General features: G+C 37.0%; 1 protein-coding gene across 16 annotated transcripts in view; it reads left to right on the forward strand.

Moving 5' to 3' along the window:
* ANKRD28 (ankyrin repeat domain 28) overlaps positions 1 to 9,601 on the forward strand; it is a 120,190-nt gene extending 110,589 nt beyond the window's left edge. For 9 of the 16 annotated variants that reach the window (XM_086852409.1, XM_086852428.1, XM_086852420.1 and 6 more), the window contains 4 exons: positions 95 to 177; positions 316 to 398; positions 2,608 to 2,699; positions 7,839 to 9,601. In XM_086852409.1, the coding sequence (XP_086708535.1) occupies positions 95 to 177; positions 316 to 398; positions 2,608 to 2,699; positions 7,839 to 8,125 (545 nt within the window). In that variant the 3' untranslated portion in view covers positions 8,126 to 9,601. Of the gene's footprint in view, positions 1 to 94; positions 178 to 315; positions 399 to 2,607; positions 2,700 to 5,664; positions 5,773 to 6,047; positions 6,153 to 7,838 lie in introns of those variants that run through there. The other 7 variants (XM_086852471.1, XM_086852447.1, XM_086852458.1 and 4 more) reach the window with 2 other exon arrangements.
* Positions 9,602 to 13,706: the final 4,105 nt, after the last annotated feature.

Here is a 13,706-nt window from a genome sequence, read left to right on the forward strand (position 1 = left end):
CTAGGGAATCTATTTTGTCAAAATTCTGTTTTCATATTGTCATTTAGATTTTAAGGAATATACTTTTAGTTAATACAAGTCTTTATTTCCCCAGAGGTGCTGGTTAGCAGTGCTAAGGCTGATCTGACTTTGCAAGACAGTTCTAAGAACACAGCACTCCATTTGGCTTGCAGCAAGGTGTGTACACGGTCTGACTTACCAGTGCTGAGCTTTGTGTTATCAAGCACTGTTTAAAAGTATTGTTACTTTGAAAAAACACTCAAAGTAATTTGTGAGGAATATTTGTTACGTGACAGATGTTTGTTCTGTGTTAAGGGTCATGAAACTAGTGCCTTGTTAATCCTGGAGAAGATTACGGATAGAAACCTCATCAACGCCACCAATGCAGCCTTGCAAACGTACGTATAAGCAGGAAGGGTGTTTGAAAGATGATTTCTTGGTGTGTATCTTGCTCATAAAGAGGGATATTTTTCAGAATTTTTTGTTCAAATTGATTCAATTTAAATTGTTAATAGGTACCAAGAGTTGAACCAACTTGGAATTGAAATGGTGTTTTGCTCATATTTAAAGCGTTAGATTTTTTTTTTTCTTATGGATGAATAGGATGATAAATAAAACTTATATATTGTGATTCCTGTGTGGAGTTACTGCAATCCACTGAGATTACCTGTACACTGAGCCATTTCTATTTTAAAAATTACCCAGTTTCTTGCCAGAAGTGTGCTTTTATTCTTCAGCATGCTTTCTGTTTCATGTTTCAAGAAAGAAGCATTATTTTCTGTTATATATCATGGAGAACACACTATTCTTAAACCTTCCTGAATATCACCTCTCAAGGAAAATTAAACCCATTTGATTAGCCTAAATCAGAAGGAAACCTTAGAAATGCGTGGTCTGTCATACCAATCAGGGTGGGCTACTAAAATGACTCTTCTGCATTTTTTCCTTTTACAGAATGCATTTGTGTTACAGGGAATACTTGACACATGACATATAGCTGAGTTAAGCACATGAATTATTAGACTGCTTCAGTAATGCTGTCACAGTCCATTTAGGAAAAAAAAAAGCCAAAAAAAAAGTCTTACTCTGGAACTTGTAAGCAACTCACATATTATTCTGGCCTTACATCCCTTTTGGAATCTTGCCCTATTCAAGCTCATACAGTGCTTCCAAGTATTCCCTGATACCAGCTTGAATTAAGGAGTTAAAATAGTAATAATTAATAATTCTTCCTTTGCTTTTGCTGCTCACCATGGTGCACCTCAGGCAGCGTGAAATAACCAGAAAGCAGGAAAGGATTGATTGCCTCATTTCTGGCTTTAAGCAAGGATGCCTTGGGAGAAGGAAAAGCAAAAAGGAGATGGGAACAGATGTGGAAAAGTATGCTACCATAGGCTCATGTAATTCCACCCACATGCCTTGGCTCAAATAATTTGATCAAGAGATGTCACGGGATAAAATAGGTACACATTTGCACCTCCATGAAGTGTTCATAAGGATTGCAAGGTTTTAACAGTTGTTTAAAATATTACTGCTTTAGCAAATGTTTAATAACTAAATTGACCGTCTGAACAGCTTAAACAAAGTCCTTCTTTGTGGCAAGATAAGCATTAAAATTGATTGTATCTGCATAAAAATTATTTTAATTACAGTACATTTTTGAGTATATCTGTGGGGTGTGGTTGTTCTTGAATTTTTAATGTTTTAATGTAAGCACCGTAGATACGGCTGCTCCTGTTTGTATCTTTTGCATTTCTGATATCTAAGTAAGGCATTTGTTTCCAGCTTAAAATATAGCTTATAGTTAATTCAAACAACTTCAGGAATCTTAGTGTGAATGAAGAGCAATATAAAGCAGAAGGGGAGTAAGCTGATTATTCTGTTTCCTGCTGAGTGATGGTAAGGTTTTATTTAAGCCAGTGGGAACCAGTTTTGAAAAACTGTTGCATTTGAAAAAGATATAATTAGAATATTTGAGATAAAGCTACACTTTCCTTTATAGAACAAGTCACCACAAAATTGATTTATGGTTAGTAGTTTGAGGTTTTGAAAAGTAATCTGCTTTTCTTGTTTCATGCATTATACTGTGAAATATTTTTTCATCTCTAATCACAATGGAATATAGTGGTTTCTAGAAGGCAGATGGATGAAGTGCTTCTGCATCTCTTGTGAGCATTTTCATGTTGCAGCAAACGACTGCCATTCTGCTGTTAGAGCTCCAGTGACTGATGGCAGTGATATGCAGTAATTCTCAGATGTGACAGTATCTGTTACAGCAGTTGAGTGGGGGATTTATCAACAAAAGAGTGCCAAGTGTTTCTGACTTTTTAACATGATCAAGTCCATAAGCAGGCACATCTTCACTAGCAGCTGCTTCCTCGCTGTGTACTGCCACGGAAAGAAGAAAGTTCACAATTGGTATTTAGAGTTTCTTTGCAATAAGAAAAGAGATTTGCTGAGTTTCTCATCTTAGTTATTACATTTAAAATATTTATATAATACATAAATGACATAGAAGTATAAGTATTACGTTTAACTAGATGCAAGCTACCTATTTACTTAATGACTTGTTCTAAGGATTATATATGAGTTTGCTTGTCTTCACAGACCTCTGCATGTTGCTGCTCGAAATGGACTAACGGTTGTAGTTCAAGAGCTTTTAGGGAAGGGAGCAAGTGTACTTGCTGTAGATGAAAATGGTAAGAAAAATCTAACTTTGTTTCCCTGTAAGGAACTGTGGTTCTCAACTCAATTCCCTGAAAAGCAGTATCTCTGGAAACTTCAGATAAGCCTTGCAGTAGGTTGCCCTCACAGAAAAAAATGCGTTGGTGGTGGATCTTTTTAGCAAAGCAGCAGAAGTGTAGGGAGAGTGAAAACTTTCAGAACTGTACAGGTCACAGCACAGAAATGTTTGGTTTGCATTTGTAGTTTTATGATGCACTATAAAAATAGTTTTATGATGCACCTATAAATGCACTAGCTTTGGCATACCAAAAATGGTCAGAAAAACATAATGCTCAAGGTAAAATATAACTTTCAGCTGTTAAGAAGCTGGATTGAATTGCTATTCGTTTTGTCACAGTAGGTATATTGGTGTTAGCTTTTAAAAGCTAGTATGATTTACAGCTCACAATTACTGTTCTCAAGCTTCTGGCTCTTCCAATTTTTTGGCACATAGAAGTAAGAAGTAACTGCTTTATCACGAGAATAAATCCTGCATCTTATAAGAACAAAAGAAAATTAGAATTACTGGCTAATTCACATATTTTCATGTAAGATATCTGTGGATCTCTGAAGCTGTGCTTTTGAAAGTATAAGGCTTTGCCTCTTACGCCATGAAAGCAGTAGCTGGGATCTGGGGAGGAGTGAGGCAATGGATTGTTTGCTTTTTGGCTTTGTTTGTGTTTGTTTGTTGTTTTTTATTCCAAAAGTGACATGCCTAATTTATAGTTCTAATTATATTTCCAGTTTGGAAAATTTTTCCTCTTTCCATATTCACTGTGACTTTCTCTGTGTGTTTCTCAAATTACACTGCTTAAAGTGACATGGGTGACTCCAAGATCATTCCTTGCCTAAAATAGGGCACAAGAGTAAGCGCTAGAAGAAACTCCCTGAAAAGAAAAGATTGAAAGATGTATCTTTTTTATTTTTGTTTCTTATTACATGTTTGCTGATTGGAGACATTTGCATTTTTGTGAGCTTCCCATATACAGCCAGCCAGTCCCTTGTTAGGATGGATCTTTGACATAACAGAGGAAGAACATTTGTATCAAAGTACCCAGAAGCCTGGGGATCTAAATATCTTTTTAATTCTGCTCACATTTTAAATTTTAAAGTAAGTCTGAGCACCATCTAATATTTTTCCTCACTGTGGTTCTTTCTAATAGCAGTTGCTTTGTTTATAAAATTTTAAGCAGCCTTGAGAATATAGCAAGCAGCCTTGATGAATTCTTTTTCTGACTGAAGAACTAGGCAGTGGAATATTTTGGATCACAAAACTGACGTTCTCTTACTTTAGTGTAGTCCAGATAAGTTCAGTGATCTGCCAAACAAGATTGGTATTTCATACAGAATTAGTTGATATGGCAGTTTAGTTTTAGATTTAGAAAGTTTCAATATTTTACATGGAAGCCTGTTTTGATATATGGATCATGTAACCAGCAGAGCCTCAGCTGTTACAGAGTGATGATCCACTTTTTGTCTTTGAATTTGTCCCTTCCTGTAAAAACTACATTCACTTTTTGCAAGCTGTCTCTATTTGTATCTATAGCTGTATAAACTAAGGAACTCTGTTCCTTAGAGTCCTCTGCTGCTGTATCTGAGGTATAGTTCATTATTGAAAAACATGAGCTTTGAAAAAAGCCAGCATCATTCCAGTTACCTGCATTTCAGTTATAATAGTTTATAAGATTTTTAAAATTCTGAATTTGAAATCACACTGCTTTTGTCATAGAGCATCTCTTAAAGTGGTGAAGTCATTTTTGTTTAAGAACTAATATCAGTAGAAAAAAGTAATCCTCTTGGTTCTTGATAGATTAAATGCAGTTGAAACAGCAAATTGAATGTCCAGTATACTTCCCCAAAGCAGTTCTGTTGAGGGTTAATTCTCAGTCCTGTATCAGTTTCTTATTATCATTTTTTTTTTCCATTTTTCCTCACTGGTCATGATGAAACTGCCACTGCCTTCATCTAAAAAAATTCTGTTGAATTGGAAGTTATTAATGAAAATTTGCCTGTCTTAAAAGAAATTATTAGCTTTTTCTGTCATTTGACACCATATGAAGTTTTATTTTGTCACTCAACCAACTTTTCAGGTGGTTTGTTTGTTTGTTTGTTTGTTTTGTATTGTTTTTTTTTCCTGACTATTTAGCTTGTATTTTAGTTTATATTGGAGATGTCTAGTTTTCTGGAAGGAATTTTTCTCTTAAGTGCTTATAAGATGATTTGTGCCTCAGACTCTCATCTCTTTCCCAGTGTTAATACCTCATTCAGTTGATCTCATTGCACTGACCATGTTAATAACCCTCTGATTTTCTTGTAGATGTCTTCCTGGCAATTTTCAAGCCCCAGGGGAGGGAGCAGCTCTGTTCTTGGGCAGGGGGAGCCCCAGCCTTTAGTCAGTGTCCATCATGCAGGCTCATGTTTTTTGTTGTGCAAGGATGCTACCCCAACTCTCTCTATTTCTGTTGCCCCATCTACAAATGAGGATAGTAAATATTTTGTTGTTCTGTGAAGCCTTATGCAGGTACAAGCGCAGATTATGGGGACCATTACAGGAGAGCTGAATTCAGAGTATTTATTTCAGTGGAGACAGTTCATTTACCAATATAATCTTCAAAGGAAGTATAAAGTATTTATATCTGCTGTTTCCCTGACTTATGAATTCTCACTCTGCAGTTACGTGATACAAAATTACAATTTGTTCTTATACATTTGAATTTGATATAGTGGAGTTAATATGGTGGAGGACACAGATGTCAGTCTTCCGTGGTGTAAGCAGTTACTTCATCTTGCTATGTCTAAGGCAGGAATAAAACTGGGGTATTCCATTCCTGCTTTTGAGAGCCAGAAGCTCAAGACTTACAATTGTATATTAATTATAAATACAGTTTTTAGAGAACAGAGAACTTTTAACAGAAGCAAGTATTTTTTGACCTTTTTTAGGATGAACTGGGATGCTCTGCTCCAGAAGGAACATGAGTATTCAAGACCCTAGAAGTCTTTAAAAGGCGGGGAGGGGGGAAGGGGGAAAACAAATAAAACCCTTAAAAACAGCAGACGACTGCTTGTTTTTCTTCTTTGAACTTTAATCAAGTCACATTAGCAAAAGGAATGGTGTTGAATATGACCAGCTTGAATAAACTTACTTTGTGTGTCATCTTACCTTCATACAACCTCCAGCAACTGTAGATATTAAATGGTGTGCATCTGAGTATCAGTTCTGAGCCTTCTGTTCTGCCTTACATGCCTGAAATGCAGTCATGATCCAGGTGTGGCGAGCTCTGGCCCTTGCTTCTGAATCCTCTCAAAATGTATCTCTTCTGCAGACTGTCACTGTTAACTCTGAGCTGTTTAAGTGCTGTGGTACCTTACTAACAATGAAAACATCCGCTGCGCTGCACTTCTGTACGGCCCTATCGCATGGTCAGCTGGTGCGTTCTGTGCTTGACTTATCTGTGTTTCCTTGGATTGTGTGCTCCTTTGGGCAGGGACTCTTGTCTTGCTCTGTTCAAAGCATCAAGCACAAGGTCTGTCCTGAGCGAATAATAGTTCAACTGCAAGACTGTTCCCTGCTTGTTATTTTCTTAATTTCTAGCTACAGTTATTTTCCATAATGTGCTTACTGGTTTAATACTTACATGCAATTGTACAATACAGTAGTTGCTCCTGAGCTCTATCCTAAAACTTGATCTGGACCTACTTCTAAAATAAAGATGATTCTTTTGAAGTAGTTGAAGCACTTGCTGGTAGAATGAGCATTGCCTTGTTTTCCCTGCCTTTCTAAAGTCTGGATAGAAGTCTATGATGCACTTTGCGTTAAAGCTATCTATTATTTAAAATTACTTGTGTGCTTTTTACTTGGATATTGTACAACTTAAAGTTGTGGACTTTGGGGTAGTGCAGGACTTCAGACTCCCAAATGTGCCTGAACATGAGTCTTCTTACTGAGCTCATTGTGGGCATTTGTGTCCCACACAGAGAGATACTGCAGGATGACCTGGGAACATGCTGCTGAGTGGAGCCAGGGAGGGGAACTTGTCCTGGCAGCAGAACTAGCTGTGATTTGTGGTTGTACTTAAGAGACTGCCCTGCTTTTAGAGCTGCCAGTGGCACCACCAAGTGCAGTCCTTTGATGTGCTGTAGATGCACCAAGACCTGTGCCAGAACTCACCCTCAGGCATTGTGTGAATGGTGAAGCCTGAGACAGCAGCAATGCACAGATCTCCGCTGAGGAGAATTAGAAGGATTTTTTTTTGACAATTGAATGAGTAGAGGCAAGGACACAGAGAAGGGGAAGCTGCAGAAGGAACAATGGTGGAGGATTATTAGAGCCACAGAAACCCAGAAGAGATTTCACAGCTATGTGACCTGACTGCAAATCATTCCATAGGCCAAGACCTCCTGCATTTGAGGGTTGTCACAGCACCAATGCCTGGCAGAAGTTGAGTTGGACAACCAAGAGGTGTCCCTGCAAGTTCTAGCCTGCCAACCCAGCTGACATGTCCTCAAACTTCTCTGGATTTCTTAATTGATACCGTGCAAATAAAAATTGGGCATTGGTTTCATAATTTATATTATTGAATATTGTAATAAAGTATAAGTTAATTATACTCTGCCTTTTCAACTGGCTGGCCTTGATCCTTTAGCCAGCTTGTTACTGAGATAGCACAGTGTTATTAAAATACCTGTCTGTGATGAAGAGCTGTTGTGGAGCTTCTGGATGAAGAAACATTGAGCTGTAGTTTCTGCAGTAGCTCTGTAGTGAATGCCGTCACCTATCACTGCTGGCTGCTATTAGCTGTCTGTCCTCAGCCAGGTGACTTCCTCACCATTTTCAGATCTGGGCTTTTCTCACTGGCCTAGAGTGTTTGGCTGTGCTTAACAAAACAATTACATCTTTTTTTGCAAAGCCCGTTAATTTCAAGAATGTTTTTGTAACCAGAAGTTTAAAAATACTAATTGATAATGCATTTATTTAATTTTTTTTGTTGTTTTTTTAAACAGTGCGGAACTAAGCAATATAAAATACTTTTGCAGCTGACAGATTGTATGAACTTGGAGAAAATTGTACATTGTCTTTATTTTAAATGAAGGTTTTGTTTCCTCTTGATTTGTAGGTTACACGCCAGCTTTGGCCTGCGCACCCAACAAGGACGTGGCCGATTGCCTGGCTCTCATCCTGGCCACCATGATGCCTGTTTCATCGAGCAGCACATTGCCCTCCCTCACCTTCAATGCCATTAATCATTACACCAACACCTCAAAAACTGTCACCTTCGATTCCTTGCCTATCATGAGGAGTGACCACAGCTCCTACTGTACTTTCAACAATATTGGCAGGGAAGGTGGCTACCCCTACACAGAAGAAGACGAGCTCAATGACTCAGATTCTGAGACCTATTAGAAGATGCTTTTTATAGGTCTGAGTGAACCCTCATGCTGGAAGGTCAGACTCATGCTATAAGAAAGCCGTTGCTGTTTGAATTCAGAAGGAGGACCCACCTTTGAGAAGATGTTTTTTATTGTGGTTGCATATTAAAGAAAAAAAAATCTGTGAGACTCTAGGAAGATTTTTAAGAGCATATTTTGCAGAAGAAGCATAAATTCTTGAATAAGTACTTGGAATCCATGGCAAAAAAAAAAAAAAAAAAAAAGAATGTCAAAACTGTTTTATTTAACTTTATTCTACCATTCTGTTTCTGGTGCCAGGAGTAATTCCTTCAGACTGGGCACCCAACTTGGTGTAAATGAGCAACACTATTGTACAAGACAAAGGATGCTAGATTCAAATGCTCTCAATAAACCTAAAACCATTTTGAAGGCAATAAATTAGTTTGGTACAGTAGGCATTGTTTGTGCTGCAAATTGCCAAAGGACCAAATAACTTAAAGATTTTTTTAATTAAATACGTTTTTGTGAAAACTGGAATAGGTTATTTGAGAAGTTATTTCAACCAAACCTTAATTACTTCTGGAAAAGAAGCTTAGATTTGGGTTTAAATGTTGAATTTTATTTTTTTTTTAATCATCTGAAAGCCTTCCGACACTATTAAATGTACCATGAAAGAAAGCAGATGTGCTTTTAAGTTTTATTTTCTTTTACTTTTAGGTGAAATGAAAATTATCTGTCATACTTTTATAATACTAAAATTAAACCAGCTAACAAGGTGAAGTCAGGGTGAAAAATGTACAGTGTAATAAGGGAAGGAAGGGGTGGGAGATGTGGGAGGGAAGAAGTAATTGTTGCACAGTTAGAGATTTTTTTTTAACTTTTGGGTTTTGGATGGAATTTTTCTTAATTTAAAAATACATAAGTAACTTGGAAACTATGAAACTGCATAAAAAATTGAACTGAAATGTCTTGATAACCCTGTTGTGACTGAGAGTTCTTTTCAGTAATTTATCTACTTCCTTACAACATAAATTTGTATGTAAGATTCAAATTGTATATCCCTGTCACCTTTTTTTTTTTTTTTTTAATCCCAGATTTACAGAGTAGGGGAGGGAGGAGGGGAGGTGAATTTAAAAGTATATTTCCCTATTAGAAAAAAAAGTACAGTGTCTGGTCTGTGGGAAGAGCTGTGTATCTTTGTTGTGCTCCATTTAGAAAATAAACAGCAGAAACAGGTCCCTGTAATGTAGTTCAGACTTGCCCAAATTTATTCTTTTTTAATTTATAACAGACTACTGTGGTTTTTTTTTAATTGCCTGAAGAATGAAAAACTGACATAAGTAAGCTGAAGTTTTGTCTGTTAAACATGAATTTACTTTATTTGGCTCTGCTTTAACTATAACTGTTACTTTTCAAGTGAATTTGTTTATGTACATGCAAGGAATCCTTGCGTGTCCTGGCAAAGTACAAATAAATTACTACAAACTGATTCCAATTTCATTTTTATCCTTTTTTTGTATTGTGAAACTGGAAATCTTTGATATTGTAAATTAACAGCTGCTTTTCTGAACATAATGTGGAAACATGGGACAATATTTTGATCTATTTGATAATTTTGTGGGGTTTTTGAAGAATTAATAAGCATGTACATAGAAATAGTGACTGCTTGAATACTGTATTTACCTGCACTCTTTCAGTACTTCAAGATTCCTGTATATTTTACAGAGTATAATAAAACCCAAATGTGAGTTCTACTAATGAATAATTTATTTGTATGTACTAAGAATTAATGACAAAGTCTCTTGTTGAACTGTTGGAGTTTATAAAATCTTCACAAAGGCTTTGCCAGGATTTTAATTCTAAAGTGAGGGTGAGCTACTTAAAGTGATTTTAAATATTACATTATTTCATTATTCCTTTAGGCTTTCTTATAAATACTGCTTTCTTAACCATTTGTGCCTGTGTTCATTGCTTATCTGCGAGCAGAGTTGGAGGATTTCAGGGAGGTTGTGATTTCTGTGCTCCCTTTCTGAATCTCTCATGTGTGGCTCTGTGGCAGTGATGTTTGTGCCACAGGCAGCGTTCACAACATCCACGTTGGCCTGTCTTGGGATTCTCTACAACCATTTAAATTCAAAGGCTGAAGCAACATGGACCCATTTTTTCCTCAAAAGCTTGTGGGAAACCTGATGAGAACACCAAGTGGCGTGTCTGTTATTTAAAAGGTAAAAGCTGCATGTTTCTGTTTGTGAAACTGACTGATGTTAATTCAGAAGCACTGTGAAAGGATGATATTAATACACTTTTATTATCTATGCTAACCTCTGTCTGACTTGGAGATGACCTGTTATCTCTGTGTGAGGTCTGTAGCCATAGGGCACAAACTATAGCAGGGGACACTCCTCTCCTGCTAGAAAAGTTGTAGTGCAGTAGAGGCTGGGTTGTTCATGACCACTGTGTGCCTGGGTGACAGAGGAGAAAAAGCTCAGATGGCATTAGTTTGTTGAAAAGTCAAAGATTTGGATATGGAATACAGGGACATGCAGGAAACTGTTGTTGAATGTCTTTCCTCATGTCAATTAGAAATTGTGCCCTTCACTTTGTTGCTACTCACCTCTTGAGGAAATGTTTCTCACTGCATTAAATTGCATTATTTTGACTTAGGTTTTGTGAACTTTTTTGAGCTAAATATCTGTCTTTCCTAATTGTGAATTCTTAAGTCCACCTAGGAATTCATAGTTACATGATTTGTGTATCTCATCTATTTCATCATTGCAGTTTATTCAGTGAGCCTGTACCTTACAATTTGCATGTATTTGTTAAAAAAAAACAAAACACAAAACTATTACTACCTGGCAGTATGGGTAGGATAGTAATTGTGCCTTGTAAGTGATAATTGAGATTATTATTATAATATGGTCTGATTCCAAGAATGGATCGTGATTTGTTTAAAGACCATGCTACTGTGCTCAGAGACCACTTCCTTAATGAGAGGTCAAGAAACAGCAGGTTCCTCGTTTCTGAAAAGCAAATAATGATGATGGTGTCTGGTAGGGGTTTAAATATAAAAAATTTTCATACCTCTGTTGGAGGTCTATTCATTTCCATAAAATTATGTTGGAATCTCCATTTTTCTAAAAGAAATCCTCCTGATTTTCCACAGATGAATATTGCACAGCTATTCTTACAATATTTATCCAAACGATCTCTTGGATTTTCACCAAGGGAGAGCAGTGAGCCTTGGCTGGACTACTGAAGCAATATATTAGAATAAAAGAAACCCTTTATGTCCTGGGGAAGAGAAAAAATCAGATGGACTTAAGGAATGAGGACAGCTGGCTCTGCTCAGCTTTCTGTGTACTCTGACTTCTGGGATGTTTTATGGGTTTTCCATTCTCAGGATAAATGTTCTGCAGGAGAAAATGCCAAGTTCATATTAATCTCATAGGTTGAGCTGTTACTTTAGAGTGTCATGTTGCAGGATAAATGCTGGATTCTGATAAGATGAATCGGTCTGTCTCCCCCTAGGGGTCACCCTACCGCAATTGAGATTTTTTTTGTGTAATTTCGTATAAAATCTGTGTCCTGATTTGTATTTCCTCCTGTAAGTTTTTATTGCCTTCTCATGCTTAGATGTCTCCAAAATACTTGCATAAATATATGTCAGAGCTTTTATTCTAGGCACTTTTTAAACTTAGATTTGTTGCAATTGTTTGGGGTTTTTTTCCTGGTAATTTATTTTGTTTAAAATTCTGACTTGTCTATGTTTTAGCTGCCAGGCTAAAGTATTAACAAATGTTTGGTTGAAAAAGATGTTAATATGTAAAAATTAATACTTCAAAGTTCAGCTTCTTCTAACCTTTACACAGACATTAAAAGGAGCACTGAAGATCCCAAAGCTGTTACCTGAACTGTGGGGAAGATGACTAAAAAGGCACATGAGATAATGTTTACAGATTCTCCAACCCAGTTAATTCTGGTTTTGAGAGCAATTAGCCTTCCTGTCTTGCCCATTTAAACACAACAACTACTGTAGTAACCCAGAATAACATTCTCTACTTATATCTACTATTAATAAAATAAATAAGAGAATGTTCATTAAATGCATTTGGTTGGGGATAACACAAATGTCTGGGTAACTCAGGTTCTCCTTTGCAAAAAAAAAAAAAAGTGTGCTGACCTTTTGTTGTTTTGTTGTTGATCCTGCAATAACTGGGTGAGAGGATCAGCGTGTAGAAAGTTGGGAAGTGTCAGTGAAGTCTGCCCAAAGAACTGGCTAGCATTACTTGTGAGAAGTTTGTCACCATCAGGGAACATTTTTAACAGTGCTAGATGTCTGCAGGGAGCCTATACTACTCAATTCCATGTTTTGATCAGTGAAGTTCACATCTTAAAAAACTGAAATCTAAATAAAAAGGGTAAATGTTTATGGAAACACAGTTCTGCAGAACTGGAGGTTGTACTCTGTGGCTCCATGTAACACAGGGCAGGCGAGGCAGCTCCATGGGCTTCTCTGACTACAGCTGCAGGAGCAGCAGGAGGATCTTCCTCATCTCCCACAACTTTGCAATGGGCCTCTGCTGATGGTATGTATCCACAAAAGAAATGCCATCACATTTTTGGTTAAAAAGCATTGATTCCCACTGTAAATTCTGATATTCCAGTCCTGTTGGTATCAGACTAACTAGACTTTGGAGAGAAGGGCCTTTTTTAATCTCTTAATAAGTAGTTTAAACTTCTTCTAACACAAATTCCGTAAGTTTGAATTCAAACTTGGTAAAATTGATATTAATATCACAAAAAAGTAAGTATTTAAATTCTTAAAGCTGGCCAAGCCAATTCATATAAATCCTTAAATCCAAGATTGGTAGTTATTGCCTCTTGCAGTAATCTCAGTGATTGGTGATGATTTCCTTATAATCCTCTTTAATGTGCTGCAGAAGCTGGCAGGATAGTTGGAGTAGAATTCTGATCGGAATGGAAAACATATTTTGTATTTAAATGTGTAGCTGAATTGGACAAGATAAGAATTTATAAAATATGAGGCTCCACACTTTACAGACTGAAACCTGTGATGGTAAATGCTCTTGGGAATGTGGTGTGATCCTTGGGGTGATCATGTGCAGGGCCAGGAGCTGGGCTTCAAAGATCTTCATGGGTTCTTTCCAGTCATATTTTATTAAATGAGATGAGACAGCACAGGCCTCTTTGTCCGCTGATAGCATTGGCTTTTTGTTTCGCTCACTGTAATATTGGTATGTTTTCAAATGTTAAGTGCACAGGTATCACTGTGCATTAATTTTAACAGTGAAACAACTGGCTATTCTTAAGAAACTATCCTGTTACTGTATTTATGAGAATCTGTATGCCTTATCACAAAATCCCTTCATTTTACTGCTTCACAGGAGAAGGAAATGCCTGGCTGGACGTGGTGAATGTCACCCAGGTGCCCAGCCTGGTCTCTGTTCCCTCTTAGACCTACTGAGAGAAAAATGGTCTGAAATGGCAGCCTTGGAAAGAGCATTTTGTTGAGTTGTTCAGGCATCTAGAGCACAGCAAGATCACAAGACTCTTTTGTCTTCCTTTCCCCAAGG

The sequence above is a fragment of the Cyanistes caeruleus genome, chromosome 1, assembly GCF_971803275.1.
Source record: "Cyanistes caeruleus chromosome 1, bCyaCae1.hap1.1, whole genome shotgun sequence".
Lineage (NCBI taxonomy): Eukaryota > Metazoa > Chordata > Aves > Passeriformes > Paridae > Cyanistes > Cyanistes caeruleus.